This window comes from Notamacropus eugenii, chromosome 7 (assembly GCF_028372415.1).
Source record: "Notamacropus eugenii isolate mMacEug1 chromosome 7, mMacEug1.pri_v2, whole genome shotgun sequence".
In the NCBI taxonomy this organism is placed as follows: domain Eukaryota; kingdom Metazoa; phylum Chordata; class Mammalia; order Diprotodontia; family Macropodidae; genus Notamacropus; species Notamacropus eugenii.
Window position 1 is genome coordinate 59349080 of NC_092878.1, and position 26360 is coordinate 59375439.

General features: G+C 42.3%; 1 protein-coding gene across 1 annotated transcript in view; it reads left to right on the forward strand.

The window, feature by feature from the left end:
* Positions 1 to 26360, forward strand: part of IFT43 (intraflagellar transport 43) — a 135126-nt gene that overhangs the window by 107944 nt on the left and 822 nt on the right. The window contains exons 6-8 of the mRNA XM_072623308.1: positions 24648 to 24720; positions 25027 to 25102; positions 25764 to 25826. Coding sequence (XP_072479409.1) covers positions 24648 to 24720; positions 25027 to 25102; positions 25764 to 25826 — 212 coding nt within the window. The remainder of the gene's footprint in view (positions 1 to 24647; positions 24721 to 25026; positions 25103 to 25763; positions 25827 to 26360) is intronic.

A 26360-nucleotide genomic window follows, 5' to 3' on the forward strand; every position in this document is an offset into this window, starting at 1 on the left:
GATACACATACACAAACATGATCTGCTACATTATGTGAGTGACTTCCATATTTCTCTCTCTGAGTGTGGAAGGCATTTTGCCTTGAGGTCCACCATTGGGATTTTTTTTTTTTTCAGAAGTTCTTGTGTTATTACAAAAATCTAAGTCTACCAGAAAAAGCTCTCACACACTGTGGTTGTTGCTGTGCATAGAGTTCTCCTGGTTCTGCTCCTTTCACTCAGCATCAGGTCATATAAGTCCTTCCAGGCCTCTCTGAAGTCTTCTTGTTCATCATTTCTTATGGCACAATAGTACTCCATTACATTCATATACCATAATTTATTCAGCCATTCCCCAATTGATGGACATCCCCTTGACTTCCAGTTTTTGGCAACTACATAGAGTGCTGCTATAAATATTTTTGTACATGTGGGACCCTTTCCCATTTTTATGATCTCTTGGGGATATAGTCCTAGTAGCGATATTGCTGGGTCAAAGGGTATGCACATTTTTGTAGCCCTTTGGGCATAGTTCCAAATTGCTCTCCAGAATGGTTGGATGCGCTCACAGCTCCACCAACAATGAATTAGTGTTCCAACTCTCCCACATCCTCTCCAGCATTTATCATTTTCTTGTTCTGTCATGTTTGCCAATCTTATAGGTGTGATGTGGTACCTCAGAGTTGTTTTGATTTGCATCTCTCTAACCAATAGTGATTTAGAGCATTTTTTCATATGATTATAGATAGCTTTAATTTCTTCCTCTGAAAATTGCCTGTTCATATCCTTTGACCATTTATCAATTGGGGAGTGACTTGTATGATTATACATTTGGGTCAGTTCTCTATATATTCTAGAAATGAGGCCTTTATCCCCGAGCTTAGCTGTGAAAATTTTTTCCCAATTTACTACATCCCTCCGGATTTTGGTTGCATTGGGTTTGGTTGTGCAAAAACTTCTCAGTTTAATGTACTCAAAGTTATCCATTTTGCATTTCATAATGCATTCTATCTCTCCTTTAGTAAAGAATTCTTCCCTTCTCCATAGATCTGATAAATACACTATTCCTTGCTTCTCCAGTTTATTCATGGTATCAATCTTTATACCTAAATCATGTACCCATTTGGACTTTATTCTTGTGTACGGTGTCAGGTATGGGTCTATGCCTAATTTCCGCCACACTGTTATCCAGTTTTCCCAGCAATTTTTGTCAAACAATGAGTTCTTATCCCAGAAGCTGGGGTCCTTGGGTTTATCAAACAGAAGGTTGCTATATTCCTTGCCTACTGCATCTTGAGTGCCAAGTCTATTCCACTTGTCTACCTCTCTGTTTCTTAGCCAATACCAAGTGGTTTTGATAATTGCTGCTTTATAGTACAGTTTAAGGTCTGGTAGCGCTAGGCCACCTTCCCAAGCATTTCTTTTCATTAGTCCCTTTGATATTCTGGACCTTTTGTTTTTCCAAATGAATTTTGATATTATTTTATCCAGCTCTAGAAAGTAATTGTCTGATAGTTTAATTGGTATGGCACTAAATAAGTATATTAATTTGGGTAGAATTGTCATTTTTATTATATTAGCACGGCCTACCCATGAGCAACTAATGTTTTTCCACTTACTTAAATCTGACTTTATTTGTGCAAAAAGTGTCTTGTAATTGTGTTCATATAGTCCCTGGGTTTGTTTTGGCAGGTAGACTCCTAAGTATTTTATACTGTCTACCCTAACTTTAAATGGGATTTCTCTTTCTATCTCTTGCTGTTGAACTTTGTTGCTAATATATAGGAATGCAGAGGATTTGTGTGGGTTTATTTTGTACCCTGCAACTTTGCCAAAGTTGTTTATTAATTCAAGTAATTTTTTACTTGAATCTCTGGGATTCTCTAGGTAAATCATCATATCATCTGCAAAGAGTGATAACTTAGTTTCTTCTTTGGCTATTCTAATTCCTTGAATATCTTTATCTTGTCTAATTGCTACAGCTAACATTTCTAGTACCATATTGAATAATAGTGGTGATAATGGACAACCTTGTTTCACCCCTGATCTTATTGGGAATGCATCTAGCTTGTCCCCATTGCATATAATGCTTGCTGAAGGTTTTAGATAGATACTGCTTATTATTTTATGGAAAGTTCCCTTTATTCCTACGTTCTCCAATGTTTTTAGTAGGAATGGATGTTGTATTTTGTCAAAAGCTTTTTCTGCATCTATTGAGATAATCATGTGGTTTTTGTTAGCTTTGTTGTTGATGTGATCGATAATGCTAATAGTTTTCCTAATATTGAACCAGCCCTGTAGTCCTGGTATGAATCCTACCTGATCATAATGTATTAATCTCGTGATAAGATGCTGTATTCGTTTTGCTAAAATCTTATTTAAAATTTTTGCATCTATATTCATTAGGGAAATTGGTCTATAATTTTCTTTCTCTGTTTTGTCTCTTCCTGGTTTGGGTATCAAAACCATATTTGTATCATAGAAAGAATTTGGGAGGACTCCTTCTTCCCCAATTTTCAAGAATAGTGTATGTAGTATTGGAATTAACTGTTCTTTAAATGTTTGATAGAATTCACTTGTGAATCCATCTGGCCCTGGAGATTTTTTCCTGGGGAGTTCATTGATGGCTTGTTCAATTTCTTTTTCTGAGATGGGGTTGTTTAAGTATTCAACTTCCTCTTCTGTTAATCTGGGCAATTTGTATTTTTTAAAATATTCATCCATCTCGTTTAGATTGTCGAATTTGTGGGCATAAAGTTGGGCAAAGTAGTTTCTAATTATTGTTTTAATTTCCTCCTCATTGGAGGTGAGTTCACCCCTTTCATTTTTAATGTTAGTAATTTGGTTTTCTTCTTTCTTTTTTTTGATCAGATTAACCAAAGGTTTATCAATTTTATTAGTTTTTTCATAAAACCAACTATTGGTTTTATTTATTAATTCAATAGTTTTCTTTATTTCAATTTTATTAATCTCTCCTTTGGTTTTCAGTATTTCTAATTTGGTATTTACTTGGGGATTTTCAATTTGTTCTTTTTCTAGCTTTTTCAACTGCAAGCCTAAGTCATTGATCTCCTCTTTCTCTATTTTATTTATGTAAGCATTCAGAGATATAAAACTTCCCCTAATAACTGCTTTTGCAGTGTCCCATAAGTTTTGGTACGTTGTCTCACTATTGTCATTCTCTTGAATGAAGTTGTTGATTGTTTCTATGATTTCTTCTTTAACCCAATCCTTCTTTAGAATTAGATTATTTAGTTTCCAATTGATTTTTGGTTTCTCTTTCCATGGCCTTTTATTACATGTAATTTTTAATGCATTGTGATCTGAAAAGGATGCATTGATTATCTCTACCTTTCTGCACTGGATTGTGAGATTTTTATGTCCTAGTACATGGTCAATTTTTGTAAATATTCCATGTACCGCTGAGAAAAAGGTATATTCCTTTCTATTCCCATTTAATTTTCTCCAAAGATCTATCATATCTACCTTATCCAGAGTTTTATTTACCTCCTTAACCTCTTTCTTGTTTATTTTGAGGTTGGATTTATCGAGTTCAGAGAGGGGGAGGTTGAGGTCCCCCACTAGTATAGTTTTGCTATCAATTTCTTCCTTCAACTCCCCCAACCTCTCCTCTAAGAATCTGGATGCTATACCACTTGGAGCATACATGTTTAGTAATGATATTGCTTCATTCTCTATGGTGCCTTTTAGCAGGATATAGTTTCCATCCTTATCCCTTTTGATTAGATCTATTTCTGCTTTTGCTTTGTCTGAGATTAGGATTGCTACTCCTGCCTTTCTTACATGAGCTGAAGCACAATATATTCTGCTCCATCCTTTGACCTTTATCCTATGTGTATCCCCCCGTTTCAAATGTGTTTCTTGTAAGCAGCATATTGTTGGATTATGGCTTTTAATCCATTCTGCTATCCGTCTCCGTTTTATGGGAGAGTTCATCCCATTCACATTCACTGTTATGATTACAATCTGTGTATTTCCCTCCACCCTCTTTCCCACCATTTGTGCTTTTAACTCTCCCGTCTCCCTTCCCCTCCTCAATAGTATTCACTTTTCTCCCCCTCCTCCTGCAGCCTTCCCCTCCTTCTTTTAGCCCCCCTCCCTTTTACTCCCCTTTACTCTTATTGCTTCTTTCCTCCCTTTTAGCCACCCTCCCCTTTCTTCCCCCTTCCCCTCCTACTACCTATAGAGCTAGTTAGGATTATCTGCTTAAGGTTATTGTTCCCTCCTTTGAACAAATCAGATGAGAGTACCTCTCAAACAATGCTCATCTCCCTCCCCTCCTTCCCTCTACTATAGTTTTGTACTTCTTCATGTGATATAATTTGCCATTTTCTGCTTCCCCCTTTCCACACCTCCTATTACATTCCCTTCTCATACTTAAATCATATTTTTGACATGACATCATTTACTTTATGCCCGTTCCCTCTACATATATCCCTTTTATCATAATAGCTGCACAGTTCTCAAGATTAACAGGTATCATCTTCCCTTACAGGGAGGTAAACAGATTGCCCTAATTGAGTTGCAAGTTTTTGTTTTTGTTTTTTCCCCTCTGTTTACCTTTTTATGATTCTCTGGAGACCTGCATTTGAAGATCAAATTGTCTATTGAGTTCTGGTGTTTTGGTCAGGAAGCTCTGGAAATCCCTTATTTCGTTGAATGACTTTCTCCTTGCCTGAAATGTTATGCTGAACTTTGCTGGGTAGTTGATCCTCGGTTGGAGTCCCAACTCCTTTGCCTTACGGAATATTGGGTTCCAATTCTTTCGATCTTTTAATGTAGAAGCTGCAAGGTCCTGTGTGATCCTGACTGTGTGACCTTGATATTTAAATTGTTTCTTTCTGGCTGCTTGTAGTATTTTCTCCTTCACTTGATAGCTCTGGAATTTGGCAACTATATTTCTTGGGGTTTTGAGTTTGGGATCCCTTTCCGGTGGGGAACGGTGGATTCTTTCGATGACTATTTTGCCCTCTGAGTCTAGTACTTCTGGGCAGTTTTCCTTGATGATTTCCTGGAAGATATTGTCCAGACTCTTTTCTTCATCATGGGTTTCTGGCAGGCCAATAATTCTTAGATTTTCTCTCCTGGATCTATTTTCCAGGTCAGTTGTTTTTCCAATTAAATATTTTAGATTTTCTTCTATCTTTTCGTTCTTTAGATTTTGTTTGACTGATTCTTGTTGCCTCATTGAGTCATTAGTTTCTACTTGCCCAATTCTAATCTTGATCGTATTGTTTTCTTCAGTTAGCTTTCGCATCTCCTTTTCCATCTGGCCAATTTTTCCCTTTAAGGAGCTATTTTCTCCATTTAATTTTTGTACTTCTTTTTCCATTCGACCAATTTTCCCAGTTAGGTTTTGGGTTTCCTTTTCCATCTGATCAATTTTCCCTATTAGGTTTTGAGTTTCCTTTTCCGTTTGATTAACTCTTCCTTTTAGGGAATTATTCTCTCCAGTTAATTTTTGAACTTCCTTTTCCATTTCTTCAATTTTCTTTTTCAGATTGATGTTCTCATCAGTGAATTCTTTTTTTATGGTTTTAAAATCATTGGCCAGTTTTTCTTTTATATCCTTCTTCAGACGTTCCAGGTAATCTAGTTGTGCTTGCGAGAAATTCATAGTCCCATCTGAGGTTTCAGATGGAAGTACAGTCTCAGCTCTGACCTCTTTGGTGTTTGTGTTTTGGTCCTTATCCCCATAGAAAGATTCTATGGTTTTTTCACTTTTCGTCTGCTTTTTCCGATTCATGATGTTGGCTGAGTGTTGTAGCTTTTGGTTCTTTCAGTCAGAAGATACAGATCTTTTAAGTTGAGTTGATGTTTGTCTAGGCTAAAAGCAGGCTTTTTTTGTTTGTTTGTTTCCCAGATCAACCCTGGGTTTAGCTTGATAGGTGTGTGGGAGGTGTGGTCTGGTCTCAGGATATCTCCTCAGCTGGCCTGAGGCAAAGGCAAGGTCCGGGGATGCTGATCCCAGCTTCCCTATTGTCTTCCCTTTCCCCTGGAGGGCTGGGGCACGCCTAGAGGCTAATGCGTGTTCCCGCCCCTCCTGGGGCTCGTCTCCCGGGCTGCGGCTTGCTTGGGTCTCAGTGCGAATTTTTCTCTGCCCTGGGTCGTCTGTCCCTCCAGATAGCCTCCACCACGGTAGGAAGAATCCCCCTTTGCCACCTCTCCAGCCTCTGGTGTTATGAGACCACCCGCCCCCTTCTGCTGTTCCTGCTGATCCAGGATTAATCTGGGGAAGAATTTTATGGTTCCCTCAGGGTCATCAGGGGGGAGGAGAGAGCACTTACTGATCACTCTGCCATCCCAGTTCCTGGAAGTTCAAGTAGTGACCCACCGAAGTCCGTCTTCAGGCTGAAGATTTCAAGGACTGCTGCGCTGATGTCTGGCACTCAGCAGCTCTCACCGGCTCGGCCTGGCTTATCTCCTGCTCCGCTGGTCTCGCCCGCCACTCTCGGGCTCCTCTGGTCCCCTCCGCCCTGCCGCGCCGACCGCGCTGCGCTGTGCGCCAGGGTCTTACCCCCGCGGAACAGATCCCTCCCGTGGACCTTCCAGTCCAGCCTGGGCTCCGAATCTGTCAAAGTCCGTCTCCCACTGGATTCTACACCTCCAAAGTCTGGTCAGACTCTCCCCCCAGATATAATCAGAGGAGTTTTTCCAGGAGCTTAGGTGAGTCGTTGCTTTCACTCCGCCATCTTGGCTCCGCCCCCTGGTCTGTTTTTTAAAGTGTTATTTTCTTCAGCATTTTTTGGGGTCTCCTTTAGCAAACAGTTGACTAGTTTTTCATGATTGTCTTGCATCTTTCTCATTTCTCTTCCCAGTTTTTGCTCTACTTCTCTTACTTGATTTTCAAAATCCTTTTTGAGCTCTTCCATGACCTGAGACCAATTAAATATTTTTCTAGGAGTCTTTGGATGTAGGAGCTTTGACTTTGTTGTCTTCTGTTTGTATACTTTGGTCGTCCTTGTCACCACAGTAAGATTCTATAGTCTCATTGTTTTTCCAGTTTTTGCTCATTTTCCCAGCTATTTACTTGACTTTTGAGCTCCTTGTCAAGGCAGTTCTCTGTTTCCAGTGGGAGTGGGTGGGTGTACTGTCAGTCACTGGATTCTCCCACAATATGTGGGCCTAGAGCTCCAGAAACAGTGGCTGCTGCTGCTGCTGCCCTAGGCTTCTCTGGGCTCCTCCTACATGGGTTCCTCCACACCCTGGTGTTCGAGCCCCAGCCACTCTTCTTTCTCACACAGGTCCCACAGGTTTTTTCCATTGACTTTCCAATTTGTCCTCAGCGTTTTGGGGTCCTGAAGTCTGGAAACCACCACAGCTGCCCAAGGTTCAATCCCCCCAAGGCCTGCTTAAGTCCTGTCTGTGCTGGCGTGGTCCACATTAGACTGCGCTCTGCTCCCAGCACAGTGCAATAAGCACTTCTGGGTCATCTTCCAGGCTCTTTTGGGCTGGAGATTTGCTTCACTCCATCATTCTGTGAGTTCTGCAGCTCCAGAATTTGTTTAGAGTCAGTTTTGCAGGTATTTGGCTGGGTTTGGGGGGAGAGAGGGCTAGCAAGTCCATGCTGTTACTCCACCATCTTGGTTCTACCCCTGTTCTTTGTTTTTTTCTGATTTGCTTCTTGCTCATGGAGATTGTTTTTTTCCTGGCTTTTAAAGTGGATCTCTGCTTCTGGGGCACAGTAACTTTGTCCCATGTTTCTTGGAGTGGGAGTTTGAGGCCTGTTTACTGGCTTTGTGTGTTGTGACCTGGTTCTTTCAGCTAGAGGCAATATAATGCTTCAGCTTACCTAGTGTTGTGCTGGCTGGTGTGTACCAAGGCCAAGGCCAGGTGAAGTCTTTTTTTGAATTTTCCCAGGGTTGGGGTGGAGCCAAGATAGTGGAGTAACAGCATGGACTTTTGAGAGCACTCCCACCAAGCCCAGTCAAATACCTAGAAAAAATGGCTCTAACAAATTCTGGAGCTGCAGAATCCACAGAATGATGGAGTGAAGCAAATCTCCAGCCCCAGACAGCCTGGGTCACTGGGAAGTGTCTATTGCACCACGCTAGGAGCAGAGCACAGTCCAGTTGGGCTGTGAGTACACAGAAGGGACCTGAGCAGGCCTTCAGGGGACTGAATCTCTCACACCTGTAGTGGTTTCCAGACTTCAGGACCTCAAAATGCCTAGGACAAATTGGAAGATCAGTGGGAAAAGCCTGTGGGACCAGTGCAGGAGAGTGGAGTGGTCTGACCCCAGCCCCAGGGTGGCAGAGGAGGGAGGGGACAGAGGAACCCTCAGCAGCCACAGCAGCAACAGGGCAGCTGCAGCCACTGTTTCTGGAGCTCTAGGCCCACAGATTGTGGGGGGATTCAGCGGCTGATATTACACCCCCCACCACCACTGGAAGCAGAGAACAACCTTGACAAAGAACTCAAAAGTCACATAAGTAGCTGGGGAAATGAGCAAAAACCAGAAAAAGAATCAGACTATAGAATCTTACTTTGATGACAAGGAAGATGAAAACATGCCAATAGAAGACAGCAAAGTCAATGCTCCTCCATCCAAAGCCTCCAAGAAAAATATGAATTGGTCTCAGGCCATGGCAGAGCTTAAAAAAGATTTTGAAAATCAAGTAGAGCAAAATTTGGGAAGAGAAATGAGAGTGATGCAAGAAAATCATGAAAAATGAGTCAACTGCTTGCGAAAGGAGGCCCCAAAAAATTCTGAAGAAAATAATACTTTAAAAAATAGACTGACCCAAATGGCAAAAGAGATCCAAATAGCCTGCGAGGAGAATGCCCTGAAAAACAGGGTTGGACGGATGGTAAAGGAGCTCCAGAAGCTCAGGGTGTGAGGTGTCAGGGAGAAGTGGTCTGGCCACAGGAGGTCCTCTCCTTCCCTAGGGCTGAGCTCAAGCACAGACACACTCAGTGGCTAATGAACGCCATCTGGGCTGGTGTCTGCCTACTTCCCCTGACTGTGCTAAGACACGCCTAGCGTCCTAGTGTTGGTGCTTACCAGCTTCACCCCCTGGGGCTCAGGGTCTCCTCCTAGTCCTCTGAGTTGAGGCTTGCTGGGATGCCTCTGGTCCAGCCCTGGTACCCTTCAGCCACAGCACGAGGTACTCTTCCCATCAATCTCCCTAGCCTCCTGTAGTGAGAGACTGCTGTTCCCTTTCTGCTGGCTCCATTATTCTAGGATTTTTCCTGGGGAAATATTCTATGGGTTTTTCAAGGTCAGCAAGGTGAGAGCATTTGCAGCTTACATTCTTGGCTCCCAGAAGTTCAAGTAGGTCCCAAACCAAAACTCTTAGTGCCATATTGATACCTTTCTCCTGAATATAAAAATGGATTCATTAGATATGGACCCTAATGAATAAAATATTGGCTTTGCTATTCTCTTATGTTGATCTGGCTAGGTATGATCCTTAAAATGGGTTTGTTAGCCATTGTCTATGAATTTTTGCCAGATGTTGAACAGCTTTATCAATTAATCCAGAGGCTTCATCTGAATAGAATTTTCTTGTAGGCAGGTAGATAGTACAGTAGATAGAATACTCTAACAGGATTTGTAATCAGGGAAACAAGTTCAGATCCAGCCTCAGCCACTTCACTAGCTATGTGACCCTAGAAGAATCATTTAACCTCCCTGTGTCTGTTTCCTCATCTGTAAAATAGGAATAGTAATAGTCCCTTCCAGGATTGTTTAAGGACCAAATAAGTTAACACATGTTAAGTGCTTTCCAAACCTTAAAGAGCTATGGAAATGCTAGAAATTACCATTTTTTTTTAAGGAAATGACCCAAAAGTTCAGTATCCCATATAAAGACATGTCATGCAAAGCCTTGGAAGCTGTAAACCATCTATCAAGTAATAGGTATGCCATCAGAGAATAAAAGAATCAGTGAGGAAAAGGGAAATTGAGAATAACTTTATTCGGTGAAGATGTATATAGTATGAATTGATATCCATTCAGATCCTGTGATTTTGTTGCTGTAGGAGTTCCTTTTACGTATACTTGTCACAAAGGATCTGTAATTGATAGTCTTAGAGAGTTGTCTGAGGTGATCAAATGTTAAATGAGAGCTGGTATATGTCAGACACAGAATTTGAACCCTGATTTTCCAGAGACCAAGTCTAGCATTCATTCTACTCACTACTTATTCCATGCTGCTTGTATGACCTGATGTAATCATGCTTTATCTTGGTATCTCCCAGGCACCTAATATGGTGCATTGAATTTCATAAATGTTGTGGCATACTAGCCATAAAAAGATCATAAAGTTGAGTGAAAAGTTGAGAATGACGTTTGGCTGGAAGCTGAGCTTTGAAAGAAGCTAGAGATTCTATGAGCCAGAGGTGAGGAAGCGGTGCCTTCTAGGATTGGTAGCAACAGAAGCAAGAGATGTCATGGGATTTTTGTGAGAGAGCAAGCAGCCTGGATTGGCCAGAGCTTACAATGAGCCAAGGAAGATCATGTAGAATAGCCTTAAAAAAGGTAGATTGAAGTCTCTAAATATAGGTTGTAAAGGGCCTTAGAACTCCAGAAGAGGCATTTGTATTTTATTCTAGCACAGGAGGTCTGGACTTGTTTACATCATGGACTGTCTTTGTCAGTCTGGAGAAAACTTCTCAGAATAATCTTTTTAAATACATTAAATAAAATACATAAGTTGCAAAGGAAGCCTATTATGTTGAAACAGTTATCAAGATAGTTTTTTTTAAAAAGGAGTAAGTTCACAGACCCCAGGTTAAGAACCACTGTCCTAGAAGCAAAAGAAAGAAATGACTGGCACTTCAGGAGCCAGGGAGTGGTGTGGTTAGAACTGTCCTTTAAGAACAGTAATTTGGGAACAGTGATGAGGATGGATTGGAGAAGGGAGGAGCTGGAGAATGAGAGACCAATCAGAAGGCTACTACCTCTGTAAGAGGTAGTGAGGGCATGCACAGAGGTGATAGTTGTATGCAGGGAAAGTGGAGGACACTTGGGAGATATATAGGGAAGGCAGAAGGAACAAAACTTGGATGTGAAGAGTGCTATGTAGGGAAGAATTGAGAAGAACTTTGAAATTGTAAACCTGAGTAAATTGACGGATAGCAGTGCTCTCCATAAAAATAGGGATATTTGGAAAGGGAGATGGTTTGGGGTGGTGAAAATACTGAGTTCTGTTTTGGACCTGTCGAATATGAGTTACCACAAAACATAGAGAGCCAGGAGGTAATTGGTGAGGCTCAGTACTGGGGTTCAGAAAAGGAACTGAGACTGGCATAGAGGTGATGATTGAACCCAGAGTAGCTGATGAGAGAGAGAGAGAGAAATGACAGAAGACCTTCCACATTCATGGGAAGCCCTTTGTGCTACTACTATTGATACCTCACTGACAGTGACAGTTATCTATGAATCGACTTTCCTTGTAAGGAATTTTTCCCTCCTGCTAATTCATTCGAGTAATTTGCTTGCGTTTCCCCCTTGTGAAGAGATGAATAGGAAAATTGAAACCTGGGTCTTGAGAGTGCTCACTCATTACTAAAAGATAGCATTGCTTGGGGCGTGTGTGTGTGTGTGTGTGTGTGTGTGTGTGTGTGTTTTAATTGGAAGCAGGTTGTGTTAACCTTCCTCCAGGAGCATGAAAAAGGGAAGCACTGTCAGCATTCTGTCATGCCGAAGTCCATTTGGAGGAAAGTGATAAATTACAAATTGCCTAACATTAGCACTTGATGAAAGTAAAAGAGTTAAATCTTTCTGAGATCATTACAGAGATCAAGTTATTTATTCTGTACCAGTTCTGGTTCTGGTCCAATTGAATGTGGAGGACAGAATAAGGACAATGGAGGGCTAATCCTGCTTAGTTCTGTCTGATTCTGTACCTATTTCCATATTCTCACTACCCTCCCATCCAGTGGTACCCCATTTAAGGGAACACTCAGACTGATTCCATACATCTTACAAAGAATAGATGAGAATGTGAGAAGACCTGAATGCTGACAAGCTTCTGGTAGAGAGAACAGTTGCCTAAGGTAACAACATAATGCCCAGGGATTTGATGGTTTGTCTAGAAAGAAGTTGGGGTTCAGAGTTGTAACTTAAGACACCTATCTCAGATGATGAGAATTGTGTGGAGACATAGTGTTTTGCAATAAGGGAAGAAGCAGGAGAAAGATAGGTGATGTTTGGGGGTGGATGGAATGGGCTAAGGGTAAAACCAAAAAGGGAGCCATGACCTGAAATTGGTGAATATTATCATCATTAATAGATAATATTCCGTTATCTTTTAGTTTGAATTTTGCAAGTTTATTGTTCCATCTACCTGGAAGCTAGATATCACTTAGATTAGATGGGAAGAGACAGGCATTTTATGCATCTGGAGTTGGCTCTGTCTGTTAAATCACCTCAGTCTGTGACTTAGGACGTAACTTACAGTTGCCCTTGCTTAGAGAAGTCTTTTCAATGAGATGAAACACACGTGGAGATTAGTTTGTAAGGAGTGTCCCTTCTCTTCAGAAATTAAAACCTGTACTTGGCAAAACACTAGGGAATAAGCAGTATTACCCACAATTTCATATACTATGAAGGGATGAACTGCATGTGGCCAGATACAGGTTTCTTCCATCTTTGAATTTCGCTTGCTTTCTACAAATACGTATATATGCACCATACGCAGACATATATATATGTATATATATATATATATATATATATATACACACACACACACAAGCAGAGGGAGAGGGACTCATATTGGGAATGTGATTGCTGAGTCCATAAGTGTAGTTGACAGACTAGGTTTACCTAAAAGACCCTTTAAGAAAAAGCTCTTGAAAGATGATTACAGAATTGAGACACCATCATTTAAAACTGCCTGAGGCTAACTCCTTTGAAAATTGCAGCAGTGGAGGGACAGAGAAAGAACCACCGAGCTCTTGATTGTTGCGCTGTTCCCTCAGGACCCGTTCTCCCCCTCCCCCTCTGTTTCTCATCTGATATGAGAGAGAGCAGCAGTAAGACTCCTCATCTGTCTTATGAAAATCCGATTCAGAATGGCTGTGATCAAAACCGGCTGGCTGTCACCAGCAGTGGCCTTGTGCAGAGGGAACTTCTCAGAAGCATTCTGTATGTGGGGATGTCACGGGTTGCACCGATCAAAGGCAAAATTTTTTAATAAATATATATAAGGAAAAAAATACAAAACCTAAGGATTTGGCATAAAAGAAATGTAGTTTGTCTTGTTTTTTTTTTTTCCAATGTTACATGAAGAGGATGAAATAGAATCAGATATGCTTGGTCTCTAACATACTTCCACAGGAGGTTCTGAGAAGGCTCTTTCTCTGTTACATTAATACCATATCACTTCTCTCTGGCCTTATTGAAGAGCATTTCTGTTTCTATTTCTTCTGGCCAACATTCCCCTCTTCCACACTCACATACCCACATACGCCATTCCTCATCTATTCTTCAGATCCTTTACCCCTATTTGCCCTTAAAATATCTTCAGAGGCAAAAAATAATAAAGCAAGGGGAAGCTGAACTACTAAGGAAATTTTGAGAGTTTATGTTCTTGTAAAACTGTGTTCTATGGTTGTTAGTTGGTTTTCATTTTCACCCACCATTGTGGGTGTGAATTTCCTCAACATAGTCAAGTATCAACATTCCAGAAATGTCACAAAGGTCACTTCTGGGAGTGGCGTTGGTCAGTTCTTGGGCCCTGGGTCTGAGGTTGACAGTTAAAACTCCTGCCATCTGGGCTTCCTTACCTTACCAGATTTTCCATCACCCTTACCTTTGGGTAGTTTGGGAAGATCATTCCTATTTGACTGTCCTCAACATTGATTCTGGTAGAATTTTTAGTGACTGGGTGTGTGACTAGGAATGAATGGGGGGGGTGGGGAAGGAATGTGGCACTTATATGATCACTGTGATCAATCCCTACCCTTCAGCGTCAGGAGTCTGATACTTTATGCTGTATTACCTTCTCAGGAAATACCCACTCCTAGCCCAGATGATCTCACTAATCCCAATGGAATGAGCCAGAACCTCACTTAACTCAGAAACCCAAGGCAGCTCAGATACCCTTTCTCCAGGCTATTTTCAGACACAGGACCTTGCCACAGCTTGGAGTGCATGCTTGAACCAGCCACCTATTTTGATCTTCTTTCTCTGCCCATCTGTGATCTTTTTCTTTTCCCCAACAGTATTAGCAAAAACAGCGTTTGCCATTTCAGTATCTGGAACACTGATGAAAAGCCTAGAGTATACCCTCCACTGGTGGTCAGCACCCTCCTTGTGGTGGTATCTTCTCGAATTTCTCTTATATCCCATTACCACTGCCCCAAGGGGGCTGAGCCACACCTCCCAGCAGCCTCCTCACTGAACGTTATGATCCACGTTATGCTTTCTCTTCTCAGCTTTCTAAGGTCCCTGCCCTAGTAGGGGCTTCCTGCTCCTTTCTCCCTTTGTCAGTGTTGGGCAGGCTGGGATCAACTATAATCAATTGAAATCACCAGGGATTCACCTTTTTAAAATGGTCCTGCCAGGTGCCCAGAGAGCTGTTTTTTGCCCCCCTTGTTCTCTGATTCAGCGATTGCACAGGGGACTGTGTCAGGCTTCCAAGAGACCTCGAACTTGTTTGTATGTTCCACAGGGTCTGCCTCTTTCCCTTGTTCCTTCAGGTTTTTGAAGCCTGTTGCCTATCGTTTTTGACTTTTTTTATTCTCCATTTTTCCACTTAGAAAAAAAATTATTTATACGATTGAGATCCACTAATTAAAGCCATTTTCTGGTATTTGGTTACTGGAGTGTTTGATGTCTCTCTGACAAGACCATGAAATGCATGGAGTGTCCACAGGGACGGAATTTGCTGAACACGGCTCTTTGTAAATGAGGGGACACAGTGTCGCAGCAGCTCATGAATATGAAACGCCCATGATGCTACCTCAGTGGACTTGGGAACACAGATGAATCCTGTCATGTGCTAAATGAGACCAATTTCTTTCACTTAACTTCATCTTCAATCAGACCTTCTTGCATTTGGCTGTTTAAAATTCCCCATACGTAATGCAGAAGGTAACAGCATTCAGTAAAACAAAGTTTTGCAGCAGCAGAGAAAAATTATAATGATCGTCGGTTTGAAGTTATCTTCTCCTTCTCCAATAATAGAAGTTATTTCCTTTTGTTTGTTGGCTACTGGGGGCCCTTCTAATTTCATCCCACTGGAAACTGTTGAGTTGGGGGACAGAGCTAATCAGGTGTGTAGCTGTACCAAGCCTTTTCAGAGTAGCCTTAAGCAGTATCTCCAAATCCTACATTTTTTTGTTATTAAAAATTTCTGGCATTTAATAATAAGCCTTTGGCTTATTGTCTGATGGACAAACTGGTAGAAAGACGCTTGAGTGGTGTAGAATATGTTTGCTTTATCTTTCAGAAAGGAATTAGATATGATCAAATAGAACATATGTCTATGAGAAGATTTTTCCTGGTAGTCAGAAAGAACTTAGTAAAGAAGGTAAAAGAGGTCTTCCCACCAGATCTTCCCTACTTATACTTTCAGTGAGGTAACAACTCAGCTAAAACTCATTGAGGGCCAAGATAGATCCCTAGGTGATCAGGAATGACTCTGTAATCTACTCTTACCTTTTGGTAAGGTATCAGGATGAAGGGAGTGTAAGGGATAACAGAAAACACAATGCTCTCAAATAGTCTTCTTTGGCCAAACAAGGAATGGTACCCCTGGATTCTCCAAGGAAATCGCATTCAGAAATAGCTAACCAATATAAGCCAACAACAGAGACAAAGCTGGAGGGACGTAGTATAGTAAGGCAGATCCTGTCATGGGTTATGACTTAGACACCAGGCTGAAGTGGAGCCTTTGTTCTCTCTTTTTCTTGCAAAATGACTTAGGTTTTGCTCTCCACAGTAGAGAGCATATAGCATTCTCAATGTGTATTACTTGCAAATTTTCTGATGACTTGAGGATGTCTCTTTCTTTTTCGCTAGTACCAAAAGATAAGTGAGTCCTTAATTCAAGGCATCACAAAATGTGTCACATAGCATCCATTGCAAGCTATTTTGGAAGGGAAAGTTTGTACAAACTAAGTAAGGGTCTTAAAAAAACACAACTAGCAATCAGATTTCTCATGCATTCTCGAATGACTCTTTTGGAACTTTGCAGAGTGGTACTTTAATGTAATAATAATGTAATGTAAATATAACACAATGTAATAATAAATGTGTAGATCAGTGTGAATGACAGTCTTTCAGATCTCTGAAAACTGGTTTAATTATTTACAATGGTTATCTAGCATGTTATTACTACTACTTATCTAGGACCCACTGTCATCTTGTCTTGGGCATTTAATTGACATGACATAGACCTGTGTCACACTGTGCCAGAAAGAAAGCAAGGTAATGCTTCTTAACATTCATGGGGTACCTTTCTTGAAAAAATTGCCTACTTGAAGATTGAATTGTTTAAATTTGACACTTAGCAATTATTTTAGCCTTTGGAGTACATAGTTCTGTGCCAGTTTCAAAACTATGTGAGGCAGATCAGAGATACGAGGGGAGGAGCAGAGAAAGGTAAAACTCAACTGAGCTTGAATGCAGGTCTGGGTGTGAGAGGATTAGAAAGTTATAGAGCTGGAATTGGCCCTTACAGGTCCTGGAATGATAGTTTTAGACCTGGAAGGGACCTTAAAGGTCATCTAGCCCAACTTGAGCAGGAATCTCTTCTAGGCTGCACAGTGAAGAAACCTGTGGAGTCAGGAGACCTGAATTCAAATGTAGCCTTAGACCCTTACTAAATATCTGACTCTGGGCAAGAGATTGAATGTTTGTCCACCTCAGTTTCTTCATCTGTAAATGGGGCTAATAATGGCACTTAGGTTATTGGAATAAATCAGATGACATTTTTAGAAGGCATGCAGTACTGGACCTGGCTTCAAACCTATCAGCTGTGTGACACTGGACAAATTGTTTGACCTCTATTTGCCTCAGTTTCCTCAGCTGTAAAATGGGGATAATAGAAGCACAAGTTTGTGAGGATAGCACCTTGCCCTGAGTAGGGGCTATATAAATGCTTCTTCTCTTCCCGTCCTTCCCCTATTTGTAAAGCTCTTTGAAAATCCTAAAGTGCTATATAAATGCTAGCCAGCATTAGCATGACTTTCCCAGTGAGTGATCAGCCAACCAGTCACCTCAGCTGCAGCTTATTCAGTGAGGTTAGTATGTTAACTTCCTTTTAGATCTTGAGAAGCACCATGGTGTCGTGGGTAGAGAGCTGGCCTCTGAGCCAGGAAGATCTGGGTTCAAGTCTTGCCTCTGATAGCAGGAGTACCCTCTGCTAGTGAGAGTACAAGTTTAATTCTGTTCCTGTCAGTTATTGCAAAGTATCCCACTTCTGGAGAGGATGCCTTGGAGGACCCTGTGCACAAAAGGTTCAGGGATGGGGCAGGAGGGAGTCAGGGATGACACAAAGGACTCCTGATTCATGTGCTGGTCCAAAACATGGGATACCCAGGGGACCACTGGAGAGCTTTCTTCTCAGCAACCAAAATGTCATCCCTTGTAGGGCAATATGTTACTCAGTGTAGGATCTGTGTCCACAGAAGGGGGCCCTAAAGGAAAGGAGTCAGAGGGTCTAAACTGGAACATCAGTCCTAAGCCTTTGCCATGCCCTGATGGCATCTTATTTTCCTAGACGTGGAATGGAAAGGATGAAGCTAGCCTCTCCTACTAGGTCTCAAGAAGCATGTTATCTAGCACTATCAATTAAAGGCGGGATAATTCTCAGAGAAGTAGAGCCCCAGAAAGTATCCGTAGAGAGCTTTTGCCTCTGTCTAATAAAGAATCCTACTTAAGAAACCTTTGGGGACAGGTACATATACACTGAAATTGGAATGATGTGGAGAATATTAAAATGACCTCTGCATGAAAACAGCATGCAAATGCTTAAAGCATTCCCTGTTTCTGTAATAGCGTTAGCTTTTTATATGCACATATCACATCCTCTCAAGTTGACTGTAAGTTTCTCAAGGTCAGGGACTATATGTTAGGTATTTGTAGAGCCCCAATAGAACCTTGCACGTAGTAGGTACTCACTAAACATTGATCAGTAGGTGGTTTTATTCATTTACCCTCTGAGAATGGTTTTGCTACCCCCTGCTGGCTATATATATATATATATATATATATATATATATATATATATATATATATATATATATATATATATATATATATATATATATATATATATATATATATATATATATATATGTGGCAGATATACCAGCAAGATATGGGAGAGTCCATGTTAGCAGCCCAGGCAATAAGTCATCGAATATTTGTGTTTAAGAAGTCTTAGTTAGGGGAAATGACAGAAGAGGATTTGGAGAATGAGAAGAGAGAGATTTGGAGAAGGAGAATGACAGTGTTTGGACAATGTCGTAAGACGTGAAGTACAAAGGTCAGAATTCTGGCCAGTTTTCCATTCTGAAGGTGATGTTCACCCCTCCTCCCCCAGAGCAGTTCACTCTCAGACTAAATTCCTCTTCTTCTTCTGCCCTAACATATTATACTGTGAAGTAACTAGAAAAAAAGGGAATGAAAGGAAATGGGGCCTCCTCTCCTCCTCCAGAGGTGGCCCTATGCTGGGACAGGCTGCTTTCCTGACAGTGCCTCCACTCCATTGACTATTTGGGCATCTTCCTGCATGAAGGATGCTCTCTATGTAAATCTATCATTATCAAGTCATCAATCTGAATTCTGTGCTTATGGCACCACAATCTGTGACCACAGGAGGGGAGGGGGAGGATGGAGCCTGGGAGCCACAAAGAACAAAGAAGACGAGAAAGGAAAGCCACCGTCGCTAAAGGAAAATGACAATTTAGCTCAAAGAATTGGGAATCATTTTGTCTAATTGCAACCAAGGGGCTTTCTTTGTTAATTGTCTTTATATTTAAGGTACATCCCTCTGTGGCTGTTGAGATCACCTGGGCGCCTTCTGCCGTGTGGGTCCAAGTTTAATAAGGCATAGTAAAGGAAGCTGAGTTCCTCAGCTACTGAAAGACCCCCCTCTCCCTCCCCAAAAGGGCCAATGTCTCCAGGAATTTGTCATTTTGTCATTCCCTCTCAATTGGCCTGGTCACCCAAAAATAATAGATAGGGGTCTTTAGGGACCCCTTGAATAAAAGGGAATGGGAGTTTTTGATGAAAGGTTGGAGAGGACACTCTACATACTAAGGGATATTTTATTGTGGTTGGGGACCAAGCCAACAATTCAAATGGCATAGGGAAGTCCCAGTTGAGGAAACTATCTCTGCCAGCTCAGGTCTTCATCTCTTCTCTTCACTGTTGCCTAGGACACTGAAAGACTAAGTGATCTGCCCAGGGTTGCACAGCCAGTGTGTGTCATAGACAGCTAGGTGGTACAGTGAATAGAGCGCTGACCTGAATGCTTTCTTGCTAGAACACCTGAGTTCAAATCTGGACTTAGACACTTACTAGCTGTGTCACCTTGGACAGATCACTTTAACCTCTGTCTGCCTCAGTTTCCTCATGTGTAAAATGGGGACAGTAATAGTACCTTCCTCCCAGGGTTGTTTGAGGATCAAGTGAGATAAAATTTGTAACGTGCTTTCTTAGCACAGTGCCTGGCACCTGTAGAGTAGGCTCTGTGTAAATGTCTGCTGCTGCTGCTACTGCTGCTGCTGTTAGCAGCTAGGGGGCACAAGAGATAAAACACTGTGCCCAGAATCAGGAAGACCTCAGCTCAGGTCTGGCCTGGCCTCCAGGTACTCGCTGGGACCTCATCTGTAACGTGGGGATGACAGTAGCACCTGCCTTCCAGATTGGTCGTGAGGATCAAATGAGATAATACTGCAGAGCCTTTAGCGGAGTGCCTAGTGCATAGGAAGTACTTAATAAATAAAGATTTCTTCCCTTCCCTTCCTCCTCTGCCCTTTCAGAGACAGAACTTAAACCCAAGCCTCCTCGATTCCAGAGCCTGCTCTCCACTCAGCAGACATTCTGTCTCTTCATTAGGCTGTATGAGTTGCAAGTATATGTTTCTAAGAGAGAACTGTCCTGCTGATAGAGGAGTCAATTTGCTAAATAAATAAAAGTTGCTTTCTTTGCCCATCCACTGACCAAGATGAAGATACTGTTTAATCAAGAAGTTTAACATTTGATTAGTAACGGCAGAAAAGGGAAGCATGCTTTTAAATTTAATTGCAGAAGTTGGGTTGTTCTACTTTCCAACACAAAAGTGAGCCTTGGGTAAGTAGGCTTTCAGTAGGACTGGAGGCAAGTGACACACCGTATCTTACATACTTCAGAACATCAAGAATTTGTCCTTTTCCTTGAGAAGACAAGCCCTCCACTGACTCAAGGCAGACCCTCTTGATGGTTTCAAGGGCTGAAAAAATTCATCACCTTGTAGACAGCCTAACAGTGAGCCTTTGTACTGACAAGAATAGCAATAGCTGACATTTATTTAACATTTTAAAATTTGCATATCATTTTACAAGTATTATCTTATTTAGTCCTTAAACATACCCTAGGAGGTAGGTGCTATTCTATTATTGTATCCTTTTTACAGATGAGGAAACTGAGGCAGGCTGTGACTTGCCTAGGGTCACACAGTAAGTGTCTGAGATTGAATTTTAACTCATGTGGTCCTGGCTCCAGGGCCAGCACTGTCTCTACTTAAGCTTAACTAGACTGGTTCTCTCACCATATCTATAGTCAGTTGGTCATTAGGCCTGTACATAAAGACTTTGTGACAAAGTGAGACCTTGCCAGGGCTTGCAGAGCTTTAGGGAAGCCTGGGGTTCCTCCATACTGAGGTGAGGGAAGCCTTTAAAAAAGACTTTAGTAGAGAGCTAGACGCTTACCCGGACAGGTGACCAGGTGTGTGACCCTGGACAAGTCAGTAAATACTGTTTGTCTCAGTTTCCTCATTTGGAAAATGAGTTAGAGAAGGAAAATGGCAAAGCACTCCAGTATCTGTGCCAAAAAAACCCCAAATGGGGTCATGAGGAGCTGGACATGACTGAAAATGACTGAACAACTGAACAGCAACAAAGAATCTGATGGCAGCCCTGTCAGAGCTGGCTTCTGGGTCTCAAATAGCATTGGCAACCTAGACTTCCAGGTCAGTTTCTGGAGGTGTAGGGTCAGATCATTTGGCATAGGTGACTTGCACAGCTAGACACATTCCATATGTATAGCTTCCTTTTCTGGGCCCTCCTGTATGGTCATTACAGAGGGGTATGTGTGTGTGTGTGTGTGCGTGTGCGCATGCATGTGTGTGCGTGTACGTGTGTGTGTGTGTGCGTGCATGTGTGTGCGTGTACGTGTGTGTGTGTGCGTGCGTGTGTGCGTGTGCGTGTGTGTGCGCGCGTGCATGTGTGTGCGTGTACATGTGTGTGTGCGCGTGCATGCATGTGTGTGCGTGTACGTGTGTGTGTGCGCGTGCGTGCATGTGTGTGCGTGTACGTGTGTGTGTGTGCGTGTGCGCGTGCATGTGTGTGTGTGTACGTGTGTGTGTGTGTGCGCGTGCATGTAGTAGGGTAGTTCCTCAAGTACCTTTTCCTTTGTACACATGCCCTTTGTGACTTGTGAACCAGAAATTGCATATTTTTTAGGTTCTTTGAAGTTTGCCTTAGTCTGAAAATGGCTTCATGGCCACCTGTTCCACGGGGAGCTGGGGAGTTGGATGGCCTAGCTCTGCTGAGATTGCCCAAGCTGTCACTGTACCAGAACGCTCCAGCTTGTCTTGGCCTTGCTGTCATCACAGGCTCTGTCCCACTCAGGCAGTTTGCTGGGTTCTGCTGGGCACCAGGCAGCCAATTAGAGAGAAATCCCACTGTGTGGCCAGCCCACCAGTGTAGCTCTGAATGGCCCCTTTGCCAAGGCCCGAGCCGACCTCTGATCTGTCACAGATGGGCCAGCATTGCACTCTTTCTGCACATTTGGAGGAGGAGGACAGACATGAAGATGGGAGCCTGCAGAGGGGCAAAGTGGACATTCGGTGGAAGTTCTGTTCCTTAGAGCTCTGAGAAGCTGGACAGAGTTGACAGCATGGACCCTAAAACTGAAGAGTTGTAGATGGAGAATGGAGTTTCTGAAAACCCTGTCCTGGGCCCCAGACTCAGCAGGTAGAACTGACTTTCCATCTCCTGAATATTCATCTCAGGCAGCAGCAATACAGTCAGGGAGAACTGGACAGCAGCTCACTGGCTCCTTCCAAAAATGACATGTTACCCACGGAGTGCAGAGCAGCCAGCTCCTTCATTACAACATTGTGGAGCCTGAGCAAGACAGTCCTATTGGGCCTGGGCCAGTGCTGCCCCCTGAGCCTGCTCTGGCTACTGGAGAGCCACTGAGCTCTTGAGGCTCATACTTCTTACGCAGCAAAACAGTTTGTTTTTTAAAGCACTTCAGTCTTTGACTGCACAAGCAATAGGAGTGTAAAAGCTATTCCTCATTCTCAGTCAGATAAAAAACACTGCATAACCACCGAAAAATACATTTGCTTCCCCTAGAAACAGGTCCTGATGTCCATAGCTTAATTGTTTAGTAGCTGGTATATATCTGCCAACTTTTTAGTAACTTCTATTAGTTCTTTATTTTTATGTTGTATCTTGTCCACCTCCTTTGCCCTACTTTTTATTCCCTGTCCTTTCTCCCCCCCCCACTCCTTTGCCCTTTTTTCTTCCCCTCTCCTTCTATTCTGTCTCTCTCTCTTTGTGAATCTCTGTCGCTGTCTTTGCCTTTTTCTCTGTGTCTCTCTCTGTCTCTGTCCCTCTGTCTTTCTGTTTCTGTCTTTGTGTCTGTGTCTCCCCCTTCCCTTCTCCTCTCCCCTCCCTTTTTCCCCTCCCCTTCTATTCTCTCTATCTCTTTGTGTATCTCTGTCTCTGCATCTGTGTCTCTTCCTCTGCGTGTCTCTCTCTGTCTGTCTCTCCCTCATCTGTGACATACCACAGTTGGGAGTAGTAATAGACACTAGGTTTGGAGCTGACATTTATATATTCTGGCTTAGCTTGAATAGAGCAACCTCAAAGTCCAAAGAATGAATAATGTGAAAGTGGCAGGAGTCTTCCTAGCTGTTCCTGGAACGATTACATTCTTCTTTTTAAAATGAAGCTGACTTCAGTCTATAGAACCTAAGAGGAAAGGTCCCTGCTTGGCCATCTCAACTAATCTCTTCTCTGGTTATTCCTCTGTTTCATTGTCTATAGTAGAAAGTAGGTTCATTTGAACTCCCCTAGTGGTCATTTTCTCTCTCTCCCTTCCGCTTTCTGTTTCTGACTTTCTGTCCATTTGTCTGTCTCTCTATCTCTGTCCATCTGTTTCTGTCTCTATATAGATCTATTTGCCTCTGTCTGTTTCTCAGTTTTTGTCCATCTGCTTGTCTTTCTCTCTCTGTCCATCTGTCTGCCTATCAGTCTGTCTCTCTGCCTCTCTCTGTCTCTTGCTGTCCATCTGTCTCTTTGTATATCTCTGTGTCTTTGTGTCTCTGTAGTTCTCTCTGTCTGTCTGTCTCTATTGCTTTCTGTGTCCCTCTTTCTCTCTCTCTCTCTCAGCCTCTGTCTGTCTCTCTGTCCCTCTCTCTCACTCTCTATCTCTCCGTCCCTCTCTGTCTCTGTCTCTCTCTCTGTGAGAATACTGCTCTTGAACATTTAGCATCCTCCATCTGAGGAAGAAGAGGCACCTCTTGGAGCCTTAGGCCGCCCTAGCTAAATGGGGACCTGATGCTTCTATGACCTCTAAAGTGTGGATATTTCTCCTCTGCAGCAGATTGCATCCTTCCCTGCTTTCTTGTCCCAAGTGTCTGTTCTTCATAGAATGATGATTGGTAGCATTTCTATAACACTTTAAGGTTTGCAAAATGTTTTTCTGTATGTAAAGCTTCATTTGCAAGCCTCATTTAAGCCTTATCACAATCCTGGGATGGGGGGGCTGTGTGTGCTATTATTATCCCTATTTTTCAGATGAGAAAACTGAGGCTGAGAAGAGGTAAGTGACTTGATCAGACTCATGCATCTGGGAAGTGGCTGAGGCCACATTTGAATTCAGGGCTTCCTGACTCCAAATCTAGTGCTCTGTCCACTGTGCTACCTCTCTGCCTCCCCTTACATGGTTCTTCTTTAGAGAATGTACCCAACCCTAGATATCTTCAGTTATGCATGGACACGAGGGTAGTGCTCTGGCAATTCGACGATCCCCCTCTCACTGCGTAATCAAACTTCCTCCCTTTAGGATTACTCATTTCTTGGACGATAGCTTCCATGGTTCTTCTTGTGTTTAAATTGTTATTGGCAGTACGTATCTTTCCATCAGCCTGAGTCTGTCACAGTTCTGATTATCTGAAGATTGTGGCATGTCAGAGTCTACAACTAGATGGTATCAATAGGAGAATATTGGTGTTAATGTCTTTGTGTCAGGTGTCACATTAGGGACTCTAAGCAAGCCACGATAAAATGCTGACATGTTTGATAGTTTCATCCATCCTGGGTTGTTTGTTATGACTAATGTGAGCCACGGAGTAATGTCTCCCTTGGGTCTCTAATCCTAACTGGAGTCCTTATGAGCAGGAAAGGGAAATCGGTGCCAGGCATCCTTTTCATGTCTCTCACATTCCTACGTTTGCCTCGTACTGCAGATATTCCAGTGATACCAGACCTCGAAGAGGTGCAGGAAGAAGACTTTGTTCTTCAGGTAGCTGCCCCTCCCAGGTAAGAGAAGTGAGGTTGGGAACTGAGCTAGGAATAGAAAAAAATAAGACAAATTATCCTTTTTCCCAAAATTATCTGCCACTTGTAAACAGAAACGTTGGCTCCTTGAGAGAATGTTGGTTTTAGATATTGCCAGAGATAGGGGTTCATCCCTAGAAAGACTGAGAACCAAAGAAGACATTTAGATTTTCATTTTGTCATGCCTGAGTGTGCTTACCTTGTCCCCAGTGTTATGAAGGTGCCATTGGCTGGTAGAGCAGTGGCCCTCCATGACCTGGGCCTGGTGTTCTTCCCATTATTCTACAGCATCCAAGTAAACCGGGTGATGACTTATCGTGACTTAGACAATGACCTGATGAAGTACGCTGCCTTCCAGACGCTAGTGAGTAGAGTGGCTTCTGTAAATAAAGACTATGCTAACATCCGCATAAGGCCTCAAGGTTTGCATGGAGCTTCCCATACATTATTTTATTTGACAAAACAAACAAAATGCACCTTGTATAAATTTCTCTGCTCCTTGAATAGCTGTATAGCACAGACCCTTCTTTTCCACCACTGCCGCCATTCGTTACATTACAGTAGTAGTTCTCTGGTGTCCATAACACCAGTTCTGAACTCTTGGATCACTGAAAGGTCTCTCTTGGTTCTATGGACCTAAGTCCTATGGTCCTCATGTTTTTCCTTCCTCTACTATTCCTTACCCTATGGACCCTCAGCCAATACAGCTCTTGCCCTTCCCATTCAGTCTTGCAGATAGAGTGCCCACCCATTCCATGCTCATGATGTATCTGTAATCTGCAATGCTGTATAAACTTTCTCCTAACAGTGTCCCAGCATGCAATGGTATGGTACTTCTTCCATTTCATAGGCCATATGGTCAGCCCATAGCTCTACTCTATTGTTGGGAAATTTTTTAAAGCACTGGATTGGGGAATTCACTGTTTTATAGCATCGAGTTTTCAGACATCAAGCCTGACTCTTGCCATCTTGCAGAAAAATTCTAATAAGACAGTTGGGATGAGCCATATTTTTTCTATTCACAGGATGGAGAGATTGATCTGAAACTCCTTACCAAAGTCCTTGCTCCAGAACATGAAGTTCGAGAGGTATAGACATAACCAGTAACTGATAGGAGGCTTTTTCCTGGGCAGCTTAGGACATTTAGAGACATTCATACTCAGTGATCCTTGAGATACCCAGTGAAATTCCTAAGTGCCCCATATACTCATTTATGGAAATGCAGAGAAGTTATTACAATTTAACTCCAAACCAGCTAACAAACTGAAAATCAGTCCTTCCAACAAGTATTAACACTTAATACAAATATTAATAATGCTTAACAAGTATTGGTCAGTTTCAAGAGTCCCATGCCTACCCCTTTAAAATAGTCTGTAACCTCTGAACCTACACTCCTTGGGCTGGGCTATAAGGGTGAGCTTAAAGGATGAACTTCAAATCACCTTGCTTAGGTCTCTGTTTAGTAAACAGGAGCTTTCCTGGAGTGAACTGGGTTTGAGAAAAGGGAGGGGTGGAAGGTGGGATGGAGACTGAGAGTCAGTTGGAATTTCTTGGAATTTAGATAGAAATTTTTTTAACCTTGTGGCATTTATCACCCCTTCCAACTGACATGCCTTAGTTTA